Consider the following 19,197-nt stretch of genomic DNA (forward strand, 5'->3'; position numbering starts at 1 on the left):
TACTATACTATGACGATTTTAGACATTTTTATGCCTTAATATAGTTTGACGTTTATTGACATTTCTCTGCCTCACCATACTACGATAATCTTATGCCATATTATACTATGACATTTTTTGAGAATTTTATGCCATACTATATAGTATGACGTTATATGACATTTTTATGCTTTAAAATAGTTTGACATTTTTTGACATTTATATGCCTTACTATAATATGACTTTTTTTATGCATAAAAAAGTCATAGTGCACTAAGGTATAAAAAAGTATTCATGGTGACATTTTCATTGGATTTTTCGACCGAAATTAATCGTATTGTGCTAATACTTTGCTGATACTCTATAGTAAGTCTGTAATGTAGCATTTCTACTTCAGTAAATGACAGGAATACTTCCTCCACAATTGCAGTAAACACATTTAGACTGACATCAAACCTTTAAATTTAATGTAACAATCTGTGTCGAGCTGATTTTTCCCTGTCATCTGAAGGAAGGTGGACGTATATGTGAACTGCATCCACTTATTTAAAAACTGCAAGTGCTGTAAAATAGACCTCTCTGTATGTCAAACTTGTCAGCTGTAACTTATTCATTAATATTAATACTTTCCTACTTCATAAGAAAGGAAACACTTCAAGAGGACATTTTCATCAAGGCCCTTAAAAAGGTAGGAGATGAGTAAAGTGACAACCTGAAAGGATCATTATTAATCTGAATTGTACTTTCCACTATAGCAGAATGTTTTGCACAAAGCACAGTGTGTCATTATAAAAGTAGCAAGTGTGCTTGGATATGCCCTCACAAGAACTCACAAGTGGGGAACTTGAACAGACAGTTAGAGAAAGAGAGAGAAAGAGAATGGGGGACATGAGTCAAACATGCAGTGTTAGATACCTTGACATTTGAGCAGAAAATAGCTCATGTTGTGGCTGAAGGAGCCGCTGATGTAGCCACAGCTGTCGGACAAGGCGCAGGACAGGCAGCGACGGTTGAATGAACCAAACGTGTCAGCACTACGGAAACAACGAAGACAGCTACCATAACTTTCTGTAGACATTTTCTTTTGAGCAAAATTTGAAGCCTTTTCCACTTTTAAACCACCAGTTGGTACAGATGTCATAAGAATGGCCATTACCTGTACAGATGCCTTCGTTTTGGACCATCCTCAGTGCTCAAGAAATATCTACATGAATGCAAAGATAAAAATAAATGTCATGACAGCAGATTTGAGTTTACCTTGGTCTTATTTGTGAGTTTGACAGAGCTGTGTTCACCATTCAACTTGGGGGAGTGGAAGAAAAGCACCTGGATCATACAAACACTGCCTTAACTACTCAGTAGATGTTTCATAAATGAATGATGGAGGGAAAAAAAAGGGGGGATGAATCCTTTTAGAACAGAAATAGGCCAGATCTCACCCCCTCGGGGGGAAAAGGTTTTTGGGTGGGTGAGTTCAAGCTTGAAGTTATCACTGGGAACAAAGAGTAACTGTGTGCCTATATATGTGTGTGAATACAGGAGTCCCCAGTACATGTGAGATCATGTTAGTCAGATTCGCAGTTGCCTCGTGGCCTTGAGCGTGGGTGTGAAATTATCTGGGAGTGATGGGAATGAGTCACACTCCTCATGGGTGCAACAGAGACAGAGGGTGATTTTTACACCCAGCACATTCAGAGCAGTTTATTGTGTAGAAATGCATAAGCTGGTAGAGGCTCAACACAATCGGCATTAAGAACGGTTTCTCCTTCTAAAAATGTAGCATCAGTGCTATAAACTAGTCACACATCATAATCAATACACAGCTTGACAATAAACTAGATCATTTCGCTGTTGCATTCCTTGTGCTCTGTCCATGGTGCTGAAACATTCAAATGCTGGGTTTCAGAACCATGGAGAGAGACGGAGAGAAACCCAGCATTTGAATGTGGGGTCTCTATCTCTGTTCATGGTGCTGAAACATCCGATCCCATACAGTGCTGCAGGAATGACGTATTTCATAATACTCAATGAACATTCAATAAATGAGCTCATGCCACATCCGTGTGACTTTTATTTTTTGTTTGTTATCCACAAAAAACTACTGCAGAATTGTGATATAGTGCTATTTGTTGCTGTGAGTGGGGTGGTGTAAGTCTGGTTGGTGTGTTGCTGGTGTTTTGTGGGTGCTCACATCAGCTGACTGTCCTCATTGTAGGCCAGGACTTGGGTCACATCCCAGTCTCCAGAGGTGATGGACTGCAGGGTGTCTGTACTGGTGTTGGGCTTTGGGGTTTGTAGAAGTAAACAGACGAAGAGCAGAAGGCAGAACATTAGTACTTAAGTCAAGTCTAAATCAAGTGTTATCGATTAACACATGCTCGAGCTAAATATGAAGCAATCTGTAGCTGATAGGAACAAAAAACATGCTGCTGAATGTTCTTAAAAGTCACCAGTTACCATGTTTGCTAATTCTAAATCATACTCAACACATAAATACTCTGTTACCTGGGAGATGGACATGGAGATGTGGAAGAACTTGCCCCTGCCTCCTTGAGGAATGGCTCGAGTGAAGAACAGCTTAAGTCCGTCTTTGGAAAACAGAGGCCTCTCATTCTGAAGACACAGAGACGATTGTTCAAATCACTGACTTAAAACATAAAGAACACCACTAAAACTATATCAGTGGATTGGTAAACATACAAGAGTGATACATGACTATTTAAAAAGACAACATAGAAAATCCTGCAACATTGCCATTAAATATTTATGTAAAACATAAATCATATTCTGACATGAATTTACTGGATAGTAAAGCTGAGGAAACAGTCATTTTAATTTAATGAACATCACTCAGTCCCACCAATAGAGAGTTAAGTCTAGACAAATTTACAATAATCAATAACTTGAACAATAATGTATATGTTTGACAACCGTCTCACCTGTCTGTGCAGCCATCCTTCACTTTCATCCTCATGTTTCTGGAAAAAAAACCCAGAGAGTGACAGGTTTCAGTTGCTATATAAAGAGCAGCCTTTGATACAAACACACTGGACTTGGACGTACCTTAGTGCAGACTCCTGTTGTGGCCTCACACAGTGTGAGTATAGAGATGTTCTGGGCTCTGTTCAGCCAGTTGATGGCCAGTTTAGTGGTGGTGGCCCATTTGACCATGGTCACATAGTATTCACTAACAAACAGAGACATTTTTAACTTCAATTAGCAAAGTTAGCAGGTAAATGACCAGTCACAGAGACAAAAAATATTACAAAATAAGATGACTGAAAAAAAGTGCCAAAATGTTTCCATTCACTAATTGCAGATTATGATAGAATTTTAAAAAGAGATGAAACATTTATGATCTCTTGCAGAGGAATTGAGATATTAGAGCAGCAGCATACAGTATGAGCCACAGCGAAGGAGGAATAAAAAATTGGGTATAAATACGACCAGAGCGAATGGGGGCATAAAAACTTAATGGAACTAAACACAGGATCACATTAAGCAAAATGTATCACTGCAGATAGAGAATTTACAGAATCTGTGCAGGAACAGAACATACTGTTACAAAGAAAATTACATTATGAGATACATGCAAACTTATTGAGCATCATGAAATGAAAGAATATATTAATTATGAATAAAACATGTAAATTAATACTGTTTGTGCAGAAGGATTCAACTGTGCATCATTTGACTGAGCAGAGACTAATTGGTGGACAGTTTGCATGTCTCACCCTATCCTGGGATCATCAGGTCTTCTCATCTCGATGGTGTGAAGAGGGCCGTTCAGGTTCACAACATACAGAGTGATAACTGGGTTCTCCTCACCAGCCTGAACAGGACGAGTCAAAGGAGGGAAAACCCTGATCAGTGGACTATGAAAATACAAGAGATGTATACCTACAAATTCTAAAAATGCACACATGCATTTATTTAATTTTACTACCTTAGGATAATGGTACTCTTTCCCCATTGGGTAAGGTGTGCCTGTGAACATGGGCAGTTCCATCCGGGGCACCAGGGTGTCATTGATTGTGGCGTAGGCCAACCTTGCACCATCTGGAGACCACCAATGGGCAACATGGGACTGGAAAATCTCCTCTGAAAAAGTCAGAATAAATTTACAATCAGTCATAATGACAGTGAGTAAAAGCTCAAACAGCAGAGTCCTAAGTTAATTACATGGCTGCAGGCCAACAGACTCACACTGCCATTACTTGTCAGAAATTAACAGGTGCTCTGGGAAAATGTCTTTCGAAATGTATAAAGTGCCGTGTCATTAGTAAGGCTCTTTGTATCACATTGCTCTTTGTTCACAGAAGCTCATTAAATTGTTAATTCACAAATGCCGTCTCAAGTTGGCCACCACGCAGGATTTATGGATGTAAAGTTGAGTAGTTTTTGATTAAATAACAGTCAAATGTTAAGTAGCTTGAACAACACAAAGTGACAAAGCTCACTGTCCCAGAAGAAAATACCAGCCCCCTGAAAATGACAAAACTCAAATCCTGCCTCATGGTTGTATGCCTCCATCAAGCAGCCAAGTTGCAGGACATACAGCCACACTCTCTCAAAGTCACAGCATTGAATAATGACCAGAGGAGTTTTTGCTGTACATTAATCACAGTGAAGTTGACCTTTGACCTTTTGGATAAAAAATGTCATCACTTCATTTCATCGTTATAAACATTTGAGTTAAATTGTGTTATAATTAGTGTATGAATTTGTGAGGTCACGGTGACCTTTGACCACCAAATTCTAATCAGTTCATCCTTGAATCCAGGTGAATGTTTGTGCCAGATGTAATGAAATTCCCCTCGGCCGTTCTTCACAAGAACGTGAGGTCACAGTGACGTTGAACTTGAACACCAAATTCTAATCAGGTCATCAAGTGAATGTTTGTGTCAAATCTGAAGAAATTCCCTCAAGATGTTACAAAGATATCACGCTCATGAAAGTAGGACAGACAGACACCCCGAAAACATAATGCTTCCGGGCCTGGCTGTCGGCAGCACGGAGGCATAAACATCCCCTAAAGATCAGGTCAAAATGTCAAAAAATAAAAAGCTTTCCTCTTTGTCCTTTTAGCAAAAATGCACTCTACTAACTCTTGACTGACCGGTTTGCTGTATGTGGACTCTTTCCCTCATTCTTTAACCTACACACACACACACACACACACACACACACACACACAGTAGCAAATGCTGAGGTCATAAATCACAGCAGCTTTTAATCTCACTCCTGCCCATCGACCAAAATAGACCTCAGCTACATTTCCTCGAAATCACCCAAACAGCAATTTCTCATTACAGCTACAACGGCGCAGCACACTTTACCAGATAACTTTAGTTTTTAGGGCTGTTGTTACCTGTGTGTGTGTGTATATATGTGTGTGTGTGTGTGTACCATTTTCAGCAAGAAACCTCAGCTCATTTCAGACTTGACCAAGTGGGTTCTCTTGAGACCGTCTGTGAGCATGTGTGTGTGTGTTGGTCGGAGGGTAAAATTATGTAGCAATCACACACTCCTGTTCAAAGAGAAAATTGGGGACAAGAGCACTCTAGGTCCTTCATTGCTGCCACAAAAACGCACACACACACACACACACACACACACCTCTGTCAGTCAACATACGGTGACTTATTAAGGAATTATGCAAATAAGCGCTGGCTGAGGGAACTTCCCTGACAACATAAAGCATGGCCGTGACAATTCTACTTCATTATTGAGTCTGTGGCGACGACGCAGACAGCATGGAAACAGTCCAGCTTATTGTTACAGCTTGCCACCAGCTATATTTATATCAACTTTTGCAATTAAAATTTCATTAATGCTGTTTATCTGTGGGACAGGGTGCTGGCTTTGGGGAATGAACAGACATCAACTACCAATTAGCATTTTCATTAAGCGTGCACGCTTGGTGGAATCACTTGATATGCAGCATCATTTGACAATCACCCGCAGTACAGACCCTCGTGTGCATTTGTTCTCTAATGCAGTTCTGCAAAAGAAGTTGTGTGTGTGGTATCTTTCCACTGCTGGACACTGTTAAACTAATTATAACTCCACACATCTCTATGTTAGTGTGAAATGAGAAGAAATAGGGCTAATGGTAGCACTTAAGTCTTTGCTCTCCTAGACTGCCTGGTGTGTCCACCTGCACCCTGCTGGCACAGCTCAGCAGGGAATGATTGGATCTCAATGTCTGAAGATGAACAAAGTAGCAACAACACAGTATTAGCAATGATGTAAAAAAAATAAAATAAAATAATTAAAGCGATTTCCCGCATGGCCAGTTGCACCGCTGCCTGCTAACTCCAGCAGCGGCAGCTTAAAAAGCTTTCTATGTGGAGTGGAGCCGCCGGGCTGTCGGATCTGCTCGGCTGGGGACGCCCAGTCACCTTGACTAGTCAAGGAGAAAGTAGTTAAGTTTCTAGAAGTGTCCTGACACGTGCGTGGCAACAGCAGAAAGTAAGGAGACAAAAGGGGGAGAAAGTAACAGTGAGAGAAGGTAGCACTTTTGATGAGCCAACTCTCAGTTTCTTTCTCTTAAGCAATGAGATCGTGTCTCTTTCTTTTTCCAGCCGCCTTCTTTTGTGATGATTACTAAGGTGAGCTGTCAGAGGCTCATCTCCTTTCTCCATGTTCTCCATCCTGCTGTGCACACTACATTATTCACAGAGTAGAGCGTATTATTAATGCATGAGATACAATGAGTCAAGTGGCCAGTGAGAAATAATGAGTGCAAGGTGACAGATTCAGGCAGACTGAGCTAAAGAGGAAAAGAATATCAACTTTCCCAGGTGGCATTTAGTTGATTTTATTTCATCGCTTTTGCTATTAGTAAGAAAAGCATCTACTAATAGCAGATCTGGAATCTGTAAGGTGATGAAGTGGATTGTTTCTTTAGAAAAAAGGAGCACATGTTGCCAACAGAGGGCAGCAATGTCACATACTGAAACCACGAAGTAGAGCAGCAGTGTGCTACAGAGAGAGACGCAACTTTTGTTCTAATTCTTTTGTTCTTAAGTCCTTTTTTTTGCTTGTACTTTTTATAGTCTGTAGTCCACCTCTCCAATCAGAAGTAACGAAAGCATCTATCCTGCCAATCACACAAGAAGCACATATAAGAAATATCAAATACAAACAAATATACATGGCAAAAATCCTTTAAACTATGGGATTTGACAGCAGAGACACACCCTCCTCCTTGGTTGGTTAGCTGACATGACATTGCAGCTTTCCACACAGCTGTTACTATAAATACAGTACATTTGAGGTGACAGTGCAAGTGATAACAGAGCAAGAACAGAAAAGCACATGAGAGAGTCAGGTGAGATTTTACTGAGCATCTACAAAGCCTCATCCACAGTTTGTGGTTCAGTCCGACGAAAAAACATTGCTACATGGCGCAGAAGGAAAATGCAGGTCTATATTAAGCAAACGACAAAAACTTTACTAATGTCATTAAATTAAAGTAGAACTTTTTTTTTCAGTGTCCATCTCATTTGCTAAGCAGCTGTAACTTAAAGGGGCACTCCAACAATTTTAAACATAAAGTTCAGTGTACTCGTCACAAGGCGTCATACTCAGACTTGTTGTATAATAAAGTCTCCAGTTGCTCTGGAGGGAATTCTTCTGCAGTTTGAAAAAACAAAAACCCTGATGATGTCACCTGGGTTATCTAAGGCTTAGGTATAACATTTTTAAGGTAAAGCCTGTGTTACAAACTGAAAGCACTCAAATGCATTATGGGAAATGCAGAATCCAGATCCATCCTAAAAGCCTGCTTCAGTTTTGACCATTCTTGTTTTTAATCTGTCTTGTTTGAGCGCGCCAAACTTTATGGGAGTGCAATATTAAATTACTGGAGTACCCTTTTAACACGACACCTCCCATGAATCACTTGTCAAACAAAGCATGTCCTGTTCTGTGATGTGATTATTGCAGGCAAGAGTTGCAAAAAATGATATCTTATATTTCCTTCACAGAAGTGTTTTGGCTCAATTATTTCTCAAGGTAATCAAGAGTAGAACCCCTAATGATGTTATACATAATGTTAATTAAATTGTCGATGCACATGCAGTTTTGTTAAATTGCTCCTAAAATTATTATAATAACAAGAAGATTTGCTTTACTGCTGACTCCAAATCAGTATCCTACAGAGAAATAGATACCATATCTTCAATTCAGCTTAGGTGCAGTAAATAAAAAAGTTCAACAAAACTATTTGAAACTGTGTCTCATTACAGTTTCAGCTTATATTCACACCAAACTAAAACCAACATTTTTCATTCCCTTTATTAATCTTTCCTTTTCAAGTGCACAAGTGTTTATTATGTGGTTACTCTGTGCCCTGCAGGCTCTGACACAAACAGAGCGATAAACAGAAACAAGCCAATGAACAAGCCTCTCGATGCAGACAGTCATCTAGCCAAACATCTATGGGGCAAACATGACTCAAATCAAAGCCATGTCGGGTTTTTATCTCGGCGCACCAGAGCCCAATAAACAGCTGTTTCCTCGGGCTGCGTCACACTGCAGGATGTGTCAGTATCAGTGCAGCCTCAATAATCAGACAGCCGACAGATGACAGAACACTTGAGACTCTCCTGAGGCGTTTTGGACTATTACACACAGCCGACGGGGCTCTTGGCTGCATCTCTTATTTTTTAATTGAGCCTTTTTTAATTTTTCTTTTTTCTCCCCGTCTCTCCTGCATGCACACTACAAACAAACAAACACACATAGACATTCACGGATTAAGACGGCAATGCAAGCCAAAGGATATTCAAGCCGGGGAGATTATTTGCCAACCTTTCACCCCTCAGCATCAAATCTGCAGCGCAGGCGACAGGCAGAGCTTAAGACCTCATTTCTCCTCGGCAGCAGTCTGAGCCTCAGCTTGACCTTGGCCAGAGCAGAGTCTGAGTCATTAGCATGGATAATCTTCTGCCTTGCAGTCTCACTGATGAATGTAAATATTACACAACCTGGCGCAGCTTCTAAACTCCCCCTGCAGATGCTAGCATCTCCACTGCGCCAATGCCAAATCGATTTATTTATTTATTTATTTCAAGGTGGATTTTTTTCTAAAATCAAGGACGTCTAGTGTATTAGAAAAGAAATAAAAGTATATAAAAAGTATATGGACACCCGAATATTAAACCCAAATGCTATGCTTGAACATCTCAATCCAATACCACGGCCATTAACATCCCCAACTCTTCTGGTTTCAGGATTTCCACAAGATGTTAGAACCGGGCCGCAGTGACCTGGCTTCACAGTTGGCGTTCTAGCTCATCCCAAAGGTGATGGATGAGTCTGAACTCAGGCTGAACAAGCTCCAACCTGAATGAAGCCAACACAGAAGTTCCAAAAACTGCAGTTCTTCAAATGCCCACTTGAGGCTGGCTGCAAAAGCGAGTCAATTCCAACAGACTCCTGTGTTAAAATGTCTAACTTTACAGCAGAAATAAACACGTTTACAGCTTTGGTCTCAATAGCTTATTTCCTCCTTCATGATAACTGTACTGGGGGTGAATTTTTATTTAACTCACCTGTTCAAAATTTATTAAGGCTTAAAGTTATGTATGATTAAGGGTGTGTTGCTTTGAGTGACAGGTGGGTGAGCTTATGGTGTGCAGCTCTTGATTTCCCCCAATGAATTAACCATTATTACACGACAGACATTCAAATACAGTGAATAATAGCACCAGACATTGTGCTATAAGTTATCTTGAGACAATAAAATAACACTTTCTCTTATCACAATAAAGGAGGGCTGGAGATATTTCGACATCACATCACACTATCTACTTAACGCAGTTTACATGCAGAAATAAACACGTTACAATTCTCTTGTTCTGTGATTCACTTATATCTCAACATTATGAAGTCGGCTCTGTGTTTTATCTTTCGGTGAAAGATTTATCCTGTCAATAAATGATGAGTGTAAATTACCAGCCCCTCAGCAGCCCATAAATATGAGTCAGGGGGTCAGACGCCGCAATATCGTACTGATTAATGTTTAAATGGCTGCGCGTGGATATTGCTCTTGAAGGATGGACGTGGTTTCAAATGTCAGCCTGGCTAATGCGGAGATAAGAGGAGCCGTGGGTTGACAGCATTAAATAAAAACAAGAAGAGTGCTGCAGAGGGAAGCAGCCACACAGCTCCCGTCCTGATGCACTGGTGACCTCAGATAACCTCCATGTCACAGCGTCTGAATGCTCAGAAGCCTCCTAGGTGTCAGCCGTTCACATTATCAAACAGATTTGTATTGTTTTATAGTGTTACTGGAGGATTAACAGCTTGCTCTATATCATAGGTTGTGTCTGTTTCTCCTATCTCCGCATCTATGACTCTGCTACTCTCCGTCTCCCTCTCGCTCTCTTATTAAAACACTGTTCCACTGGAGCAGAAAGTGCACCCAGTGCGCCGGATATAAATTCATTAGTTGAATGCTAACATCGTACCCGTCTTTTTTTTCTATTTCTTTTTCTACTGCGAGGCACACAGGTGAGCTTTGATCGGTGGCGTTGACGCTTGGAGAGCACCATGACATCTGTATCAGAGTGTATACAACACACGCCGCTGCTGAATTAATGAAAATCAACCGATGTAGAACATTCATTCATTTTCTTGGGCCGTGTAAAGCAGTAGCAAACTGACAGACTTTCCATTTTTAATTTACCTGCAGGAAATCAAGAGCTGCACACCACCAATATTAATATGGGTGCAGACGCTCGGGAGTCTGTCGGTTTCATGTCATTAGTCCCTAATGCATATGTTCCTGCAGAGTGTTCAGATTATAGTCATGGGATAGAGGGAGGAGACTTTTTCTCTGTATTGGTCACTGTCGTTTTAGTGTCTTGTGGGTCAATAGTAGAGTCAGTTCATCCAAATCACATGACAATTTTCTCATGATTTAAGCCTAGAAAATGCTATTACTTCTGTCGTTAGCCTAATACAAAGTGTGCTCAACAGAATTGTTAAAGGGTTCATTTCTGACCTTGGAAACAACAGTTGACAAAACACTTGCACATTAAAGTCAATTAAGTGGCTGCTCTGGAGCTTTTGACCGTATCACAGGGTCCACATCAGTAGATATAGTTTATTCAGTGAAAACTGAAACTGTAGACTTTCACATGATTCAAAAAAAAAAAAAGCAGAATAGAGGGCGTCACTTGCTGTACTGGGTGTAAAGGCTTTCAAGGCGTGACCTCTCATCCCTGACCTCAGAAACAAAGCAGTAAAAGATGTTTGATTTCAATCTGAATACAAAAGCAGAACCGCTTTCTGGAAACAATGTCCTGGTTAATCGGGATCCAGCTGAAACTCCAGTTGAACAGCCTCAATAAAAACTGCTCACAGTGAGGTTTTGCCTGGTTTTTATACCAAAATTACCAGTTCGACGTTGTGCAGAGCAGGGCCATTATTTCCAATGCAGAGAGTGGCTGTGCTCTCTTGGACAGTTACGCGAACCATGGCAGCGAGCGCTCTACAGCTTTTCTTTTCTTTTCTGCCAGATTTTGCATTAAACTGAACTCTGACCAGATACAATGACCCCCCCCCCCAACATGCATCCAGTGGGACTCTGGTATTTATGGGAGGGCAACATTTACAGCAGCTACAACTTTCTAGAGAATAATGGTGGAAATGTAATTTTGTACATCTCAAGGGTGTTGGGAAATATCAGATAGGAAAAAGATACTCTTATTATTTGCATTTAGATGCAGTCTGAAGCATCCTAGTTAACAGCTTTGTGCTGCTCTTCTTTATGCACAAAACTTTCCATTCTGGTGCATTTGTTGTGAAACTGATGTGAGAGCTGTGGATTATCCAGAGTGAGCTGTTTCTGCAAAGACACACTGCTGCTTTCTCTTGCTGATGTAGAGTGCCATTCACCTCTAGTGGCTCAGTCTCAACTGTTTACATGTCTTGACACCACTACTAGTAAGTGAGACAAGTGAGTTTGTTTGTGATTTTGCTTGAACTGCAAAGCCTTTTTTCTCCCTTACCTTCATAGAGCCAATCGCTGAGCCCATTGAAGATGACGCCCTCCTTGCCTGTGGACACCAGCCGAATGGAGCGGCTCTCCACCGTCGAGCGATAGTAGATGTTGTTCTCAAAAATGAAGATCTACATGAGCCAGAGAGAGAGAGAGAAAGGAAATACTCTTTAATCCAAATGGCGATTCACGTGACGTGAGATAAACTATCCTTAAACCGGAAAAATCTGGATCAGAGCTCATTTGCAAGAAGCTCGTGTCCTGTTTATGTGTCCTTGTGCAAGACACCAAATCCCTTCCAGCTCTACGGACGTTGATCTGTAGCTGACCTTAACTGCCAGTCTTCCTACAGGGAATTGCCCTACAATGAATAAGCTGTTACATTACTATTATTATTATCAGCATGAACACGATGAAACCTAAGGACAGTTTGGCATTCACACTGTCACTTTATATCCCGAGTGGGAGACCTGAGTGAGGCAGAAGTCATGCTATCACAGCCGAGATCAACCTTGGGGTCGAAACACACATTAGCATGGCACTTTTTCCCCTGTCACCCAAAGAAGATCAGCGTTCACATTTGCAATAGCACCTTTTGATTTGAGGGGAAAGCAAAGTTTTCACAAAAGTACAAAGGGGGGGAAAAAAGAAGTCTTTTCAATTTCTGATAAGACGGCAAACCGTGGGACCTGATTTTGACTTTGACGCTCTCCTCCACAGGCCTGCGGGGCTTTCAAGATAACTGAAGGTCAACTCTTTCATTACAGAGAATAATAGATCATCAGCACCCACGGTGAGCGTGCTAGGGTGGGGCGGCTCTTGGGGCTGGAATTTTAAAATGTTACAGCCTTAATGCCATGCTGAAATCAATCTCAGGCTATTACAGAAAAGGGCTCACTCAGTATCTGAAGGATTATGGAATCTCTTGGCCTTGAGCTGGAACCATGGTATCAGTTTGTGAGCGATTCTCCAAAAAATATTCACTCTGAGAAGTACAGCAGGAAATCAAATACTGTAGCTGTCTACGATAGCAACATTTTGATCTTTACTTTATTCTACAGTGCGAATAGAATCCGACCACAAATGAACCACTGCCCTATTGTATGAAATTAAAAGTGATTTAGCATGTTGTAATCTTTCATTATACAGTATCACATTAATGTGGCATTTAGTACACACAGTGAAAAACCAGCCAGCTAAAAGTTTCTCCGCTAAACTTCGCATCCATTTAAAAGTAAAACTGAATCTGTCACAATTAGTTTCTCTTGAGGAGACGTGGGCTGCGGGCCCATGTGGTTTAGTGTCACTTCGGTGCAGATGAAGTCCCTGTATAGAAGCTAATCTAGGCCGCAGCACAGAGAGAAGACCTGGCCCCGTTCTCTGACGGAAGGCAGAACTCTGCCAGTGATCTGGGATCCTCATTTATCCTCAGTGAGAATGTTTGGAGCGGATCAAACAAACTCCAGAGAGTTCGCTACTTTAGTTTGGTTTGTTTCGGTCGGTAAAACCAACATAATTGCAAACAAAAATGCACCTGGCGTCGTGAGAAAATGATTATTGTAGTAGTTTGGGAGGAATGACACGGTAATCTGAACAAATTAGAGGAAACAACCCCAAAATGTGTGATAATATTCCCCTGAATGCATCATTATATTAATGTACTCTCTAGTGGTATTAAATGGGAACTCCATCAATTTTGAATGTCAGTCTTGAGCAGTACTTTGTTGCCTGTGACAACACTCATGTAATGTCTTCTGTGATTCTGGGGAGAACCCGGGTATCTTGGTTTGTGAATGCAGACAACAATGTTTAGCCACAGCACAGCTATACTTTCTGTTTAAATGGTACTATTTAGCTAAAGTTAGCATGCTAACAACGTTAAACTAAGACAGTGAACATGGTAAACATTATACCTCAGCAGGCTAATATTGTCACTGTGAGCTGGTTAGCATACTGATGCTATCATTTAGCTTAAAGCAATGTGCCTACGATGGCTGCAGACTCAGGCTAAAGAAAGATGAATTTAGGGAAGTTGATTTGGAAACAGGATAACAGCTGGACTGCTTTATGTATATTAGATGTCTAAATATGAGAGCACATGCATTGGCTTGCAGAGTGTGTTAGCTTGTTTTAGCTGATGGACATGTCTCACATCAACCTCCACCTCTTTGAAAGAGGACATCTGAACCTTCAGGGAAACCAGCTGCTGCTCAGTTTCACGCTAACATAACTCGCCGGCTCCAAGTAAAACCACTTCATGACTAATGGTGGGAAACTTGAGGCTATATCAATCTAGCGTCTGTGTTAATTAATCCAGTGATGAGATACCAGGTAATTAATAGCATTGTGCTGCAGGATGTAATCACTTACAGTCTGTCTGCCCTGCAAACCAACAGACTGAAGCTCATTAATGCTCTGACAAGTTCGACTGCGTGATGATGGAGGCGGAGGGTGACGCATCTTCGAAGAGACCATTGCTTCTCGTGACTCAAACAACAATGTTTAATTGTTCTTTACTGGGAAATCTCAGTGAATCATTCGGATGATTTACAACCTGAGGAACAAAAGAGTTTTTATGCACTATTTTAACAGTCTCAAACTTATCCCATATCCGACGACAGGAATAAAATGTTGATTCTCAAAGATGAGGATGAACTCAGCGTCTAATTTTCTAGACTGAGTTTGTCACAACAGAACAATAAGGCCTCAAGACTCCTCCAAACGCAGCTGAGAAGCCTTGTTCTGCCTGAACTTGCAGGACCAACTTGGTGTTTCTTTTGCGACGCTCCCACAATCCCATCATCAATTGTACACTGGTCATTTGGTAAATGTAACGGAGCATTAAGGGGATCCTGGTCAGCTCGTAAAGTCAGGAAATGTAACGTGACCATGTCGTATTTATCAGGTGTTTTTGTTGGGGGGGGGGGGTCATCAATCACTGGTAAATCTATAACATGAAACGGACCAATGGAAAAGCCAGTGGAGGAGGTAAACAATGGAAATCAGGCATAAACTCTCACTCACTGTTTTTGTTCTTGCTAGCAGCCTTGACAGTGGGTGTTATAGGGAAATGGAATCTTTAACTTGTTTACTTCGCAAGGTTTTCCAGGTGTTTTAAAGTGAAACGCAGAGCTTTTAGTGTAACCTCAGGTATGATAGAAGTTCCCTCTTTTCACCACTCTGATATTTACTCAGCCATTTACTTCCAGAAATATCTGACTTTGTGATTTGACAAAGAGCACCTGAATGCACCATTACCTTTGTTCTCTGTAAAGCTCGGCTGCTTCAGTCGAGGAGGAGGAGTTGGTTCAGCCTGTCCTCTAAAGCTTCATGGGCTACAACCTTGGAAACACACTAACTGGAAACATTGGAAGCAACCTTACAGCTTCGCTAATCAACATTTTTACATTAATGATGATCAAATTACTATTTGCACTTGAAATGTGTCTCTCATAGCGCCAAAGCAACAGTGATTTTTTAAATTTTATTTACCAAATCTCCCCTGAGCTCTACAGAGCATTTTAGCATCTTTCGGTTTATTGTTTGGATTTTGCAGCCAGCAACGTTACCGTGTCTGTCTCATGTCTTGATCTAAAAACCCTCTGCATGCTACCTGCTCAGCACCAAATGGGAGACCGACAAGTTTAGGTAAAGAGCCTCATCCTTCCCCGAGGAGCTGGTGGAGCGCAAAACAGAGCTAAAATGGAGACAAACACACATCCATATGAATACTAATGCTGCTCCAGGTCTGCTCGACATCGAGAACAGCCAATGTTGATCCATCAGTGTTGTGTTGAAAAAAATCAAGTAATGCAGGTTTAAACAAAGGACGCACTTCAAATCCCCTTCATCATTCATTCCAACTGCTCCCATCAGGTGGCCAATATTAAGTTCCCCTGACCAAGACAAACACCTTGGAAAATAATTGATTCATCAGCTACTGACATTATAAACCAGGAGTGAAGGACATTGCATTTTCACTTTGCTAGTTCTACCTGAGACATACTGACTCTCTTTCTTAATCTGATATGTTTTTTATTTGGTTTGTCTAATCAAGTTTGCATTGCTTTTATCTGAACGTGAAACATTGTTCAGCAGAAGGAGATGAGACAGTGAATTTGTGGGAATCTTAGCTCTTACCAGCTGCTGACCCTGGGGTCCCCAGCCGGCGTACTGCAGCTGAGCATTTCGCACCTCTGGAGGGTTCAAGTTCCACGTCTCCCTGGGGTGCACAGACAAAGGAAACAGTACTATCAGATATCAGACACATACACAAAATGAGTGCCGACTTCCAGCACTGCAGAGGCAAGAGAACAAGTGTAGCACATCTGAGAACAATGGTTTAAGTGTATCCATAAATACCAACGCTCAGTAACAGTGTCACCTCTCCTTATTGGGAAAAGTGCTGCGCAGTGCAGGCTGCAGAATTAGAGGTACCACTGCCTCTATGTCTTTGTCTGGAGCTGAGGATGAATGAGGTCATCAGCTGAGGTGGTGTTTTGGCACGTTACCACTGGGTGGCAGCACGCAAATAGATTTTAGCAGGAGAGCTGCTGACAATGCTGCCATACTGTGACCCGGTGTGGCAGTAATTTAAAAAGGGAAATAAGTGAAGTGCCTACTCAAAGGAAAAAATGATATTATACAGTATGTCTTGGTTATTCAACGGTTACTTCACCAGATGCTTATCTTTCTGGTTTTGTAAACTTACAAAACTTACAGAGTGAGAATATAATGACAAGCCATAATGGGCTCTCCTGTGAAAACATAGATTAAACAGGCTACATCTGTAATGTCTTTCATATCTGATCTTAAAACATTCTTTTATGCATACGTAATATGTTTTTCTTTCCATCTTTGCTATTACATATTCTATTCTTATAAGTTTTTAATCTCCTGTGTTTGAGGATCTCATTGTTTATATTTGCCTTTATTGTTTGCTTTTGTCCTCCCCTATGAAAAGCACTTTGTAAGTTTCAGAAAAGTGCTCGACAAATAAAAGCATATGAAGATAAATTGCTAACTAAGAGTGAAAACTTGTTGTGCTTCAATTAATGGCCATTCCGTTCTTTTTAACTATTAAGCACTTAAGAACACTGCAAAAAGCTTTGCCCTCAACTCAAATGACATGGCAGCATCATTATTAGCATTTCGCAGTACGTTGTAGCAAGTCTTAAGTCTGTCAGATGGACCTCTTCTCTAATCAGCTAGCTCTGCATCTAATTGTGAATATGTGTCTGAAAGCCTCTTGTTATAAGATTATCTAAGGGGACAGACGTGCATGAGGAGCTGCCGTTAGAGGTCGTAGATTACTTGCTATCCATTTGATTTCACAGACAACATCGAGTGGGAGGTTTGATGTTAGCTGTCGGTGCTTCGCGGGAGGTGAGTGTGAGAACAGGTGGGAATGAATCTGTCACGGAGTCACGGGCAGTGAGGTCAGGTGAGATACTGCAGGATGAGATAATGAGGCAGCGAGTAAATGGAACAGAGAAGCTCTGCCATCGACTTACGGAGTCTCCAAACTGCAGATGATGTAGAAGGCTGTGTAGGAATGCTGGTACACCTGGAGGTGAGCAGAGGTAAAGGAATCACATCAGAAATGGGGGAAAAAAAGTGACATTTAAGGTCTTGCCATAAAATCAGACTATAGTTAGCTTCAGTGCAATAATATTGTTATAGTCTTGTTAAGTTTTTATATTTATATATTATATAGCTATTGAGTGTTGGTGACAGATGTAATGAAATTCCCTCTGGGTGTTCCTGATATATCACATTCAGAGGAAGGTGAGGTCACAGTGACCTTTACCTTTGACCACCAAAATATATATTCAGGTCATCTTTGAGTCCAAGTGAATGTTTGTGCCAAATTTAATGGGATTCCCTCAAGGTTTTCCCGAGGTTTTGCGTCCACAAGGCCTAAACCATGTTTTGTGATGTCAACATGACCTTGACCTTTTGACCTTTGACCACCAAAATCCAATCAGCTCCTTGAGTCCAAGTGGACGTTGACCTCACAGAGTTACTGAGATACAAGAGAGAACAAAAGCAAGTGTACTCTAGGATGTGTGAGCGCACCATGACATAGCTGGTGGGTGTGGTGACAGGTGGAACAGACTTGAAACTTTTAAACAGAGACGGACGAGAGAACATTGCTTTTCAGCCTTGTGTTAAGTTACTCTTTAATTACTCTAAAAAAAAAAAAAAACATCTTATTTCGCTCTTTTCTATGTAAGTGGAAGCTGCTATTGATTTCATTGGCCAATCTAAAATGTGAATGTGTTATTGTGCTCTGATCTGGACAAATACAAAAACACTAAAAACCTGGAATTATCCCCTAAACTTAAATTTCATCTAAAATAATAGAACTCTTTCCACAATAAATGTGTGTGTTACAATCTGTTTTATTGTACGCATGCTATCAAGGCTGTGTTTATGATCAGCGCAGGAATGCACCGTTCACCGCCCATTAGAGAGACATTCACATTGAATGTTGGATGGTTTGCATGTGTGTTAGTATGCAAACACTATTTATTACGAGCAGTCGTGTTCCACGCTGCATGTCATAGTGATGAGCTGCGTGTAAATGTGCATACGTGTGATTGTGTGACTGCACGCCGCTGCAGCGAGCGTATACGAGGAACGACTGTCATCTATCAAGGTGACGGTGGTTTGGATGGAATAATAAATGCGAACACATGCAGTACAGCGCATTAGACATCTCCAGTGTGTCGTAATATTTTCCATTCTTCTCCAGCAATAACACAAGGTTATATCTCTGCCAGCATCCCTCACACAGCAACAACGGGCACCAAGTCTCTACAGCGGCTCAGTGGTGAAGCAGAATGAGGTAAACACACAGACATCAGCCAGCAAAATGATTCAATATATTTGATCTACCTATATTAGGAGCTATAATGCTTTGATGGATATCAAGGCGCTGGCAGAGCTGATGTGGTTATGGGACACTTTACATGGAATTGCACAGAAATGACAAATTCCCAGCAATACTTCCTGTTCCTACTGTCGATCTCATCTCCCTCCCTGCGAGCCCGTGCAGCGCCGAGGGGTTTGTTTGTGTTTCTGCCTCCCTCGCTACAGTTCCACTCGGCTGTGCCGGCCCCCGCCGCCATTGCTGACAGGCAGCGGTGTGCGACAGGCCTTCCCAACCCGCCATGATTACTTTCTCCTCCCTCCCTCCC

General features: G+C 41.3%; 1 protein-coding gene across 2 annotated transcripts in view; it reads right to left on the reverse strand.

The window, feature by feature from the left end:
- The window catches only part of dpp6a (dipeptidyl-peptidase 6a), a 204,070-nt gene that overhangs the window by 20,059 nt on the left and 164,814 nt on the right, over positions 1-19,197 (reverse strand). For both annotated transcript variants that reach the window (XM_087170689.1, XM_023395064.2), the window contains 11 exons: positions 17,509-17,561; positions 16,136-16,217; positions 12,006-12,126; positions 3,926-4,080; positions 3,714-3,811; positions 3,043-3,166; positions 2,919-2,957; positions 2,485-2,592; positions 2,171-2,262; positions 1,136-1,183; positions 895-1,013 (listed from right to left, as the gene is read on the reverse strand). In XM_087170689.1, the coding sequence (XP_087026815.1) occupies positions 895-1,013; positions 1,136-1,183; positions 2,171-2,262; positions 2,485-2,592; positions 2,919-2,957; positions 3,043-3,166; positions 3,714-3,811; positions 3,926-4,080; positions 12,006-12,126; positions 16,136-16,217; positions 17,509-17,561 (1,039 nt within the window). The remainder of the gene's footprint in view (positions 1-894; positions 1,014-1,135; positions 1,184-2,170; positions 2,263-2,484; positions 2,593-2,918; positions 2,958-3,042; positions 3,167-3,713; positions 3,812-3,925; positions 4,081-12,005; positions 12,127-16,135; positions 16,218-17,508; positions 17,562-19,197) is intronic.

The sequence above is a fragment of the Seriola lalandi genome, unplaced genomic scaffold (assembly GCF_002814215.2).
Source record: "Seriola lalandi dorsalis isolate HSWRI2012SDOR001 ecotype SW California unplaced genomic scaffold, Sedor1 jcf7180002054956, whole genome shotgun sequence".
Classification (NCBI taxonomy): Eukaryota; Metazoa; Chordata; class Actinopteri; order Carangiformes; family Carangidae; genus Seriola; species Seriola lalandi.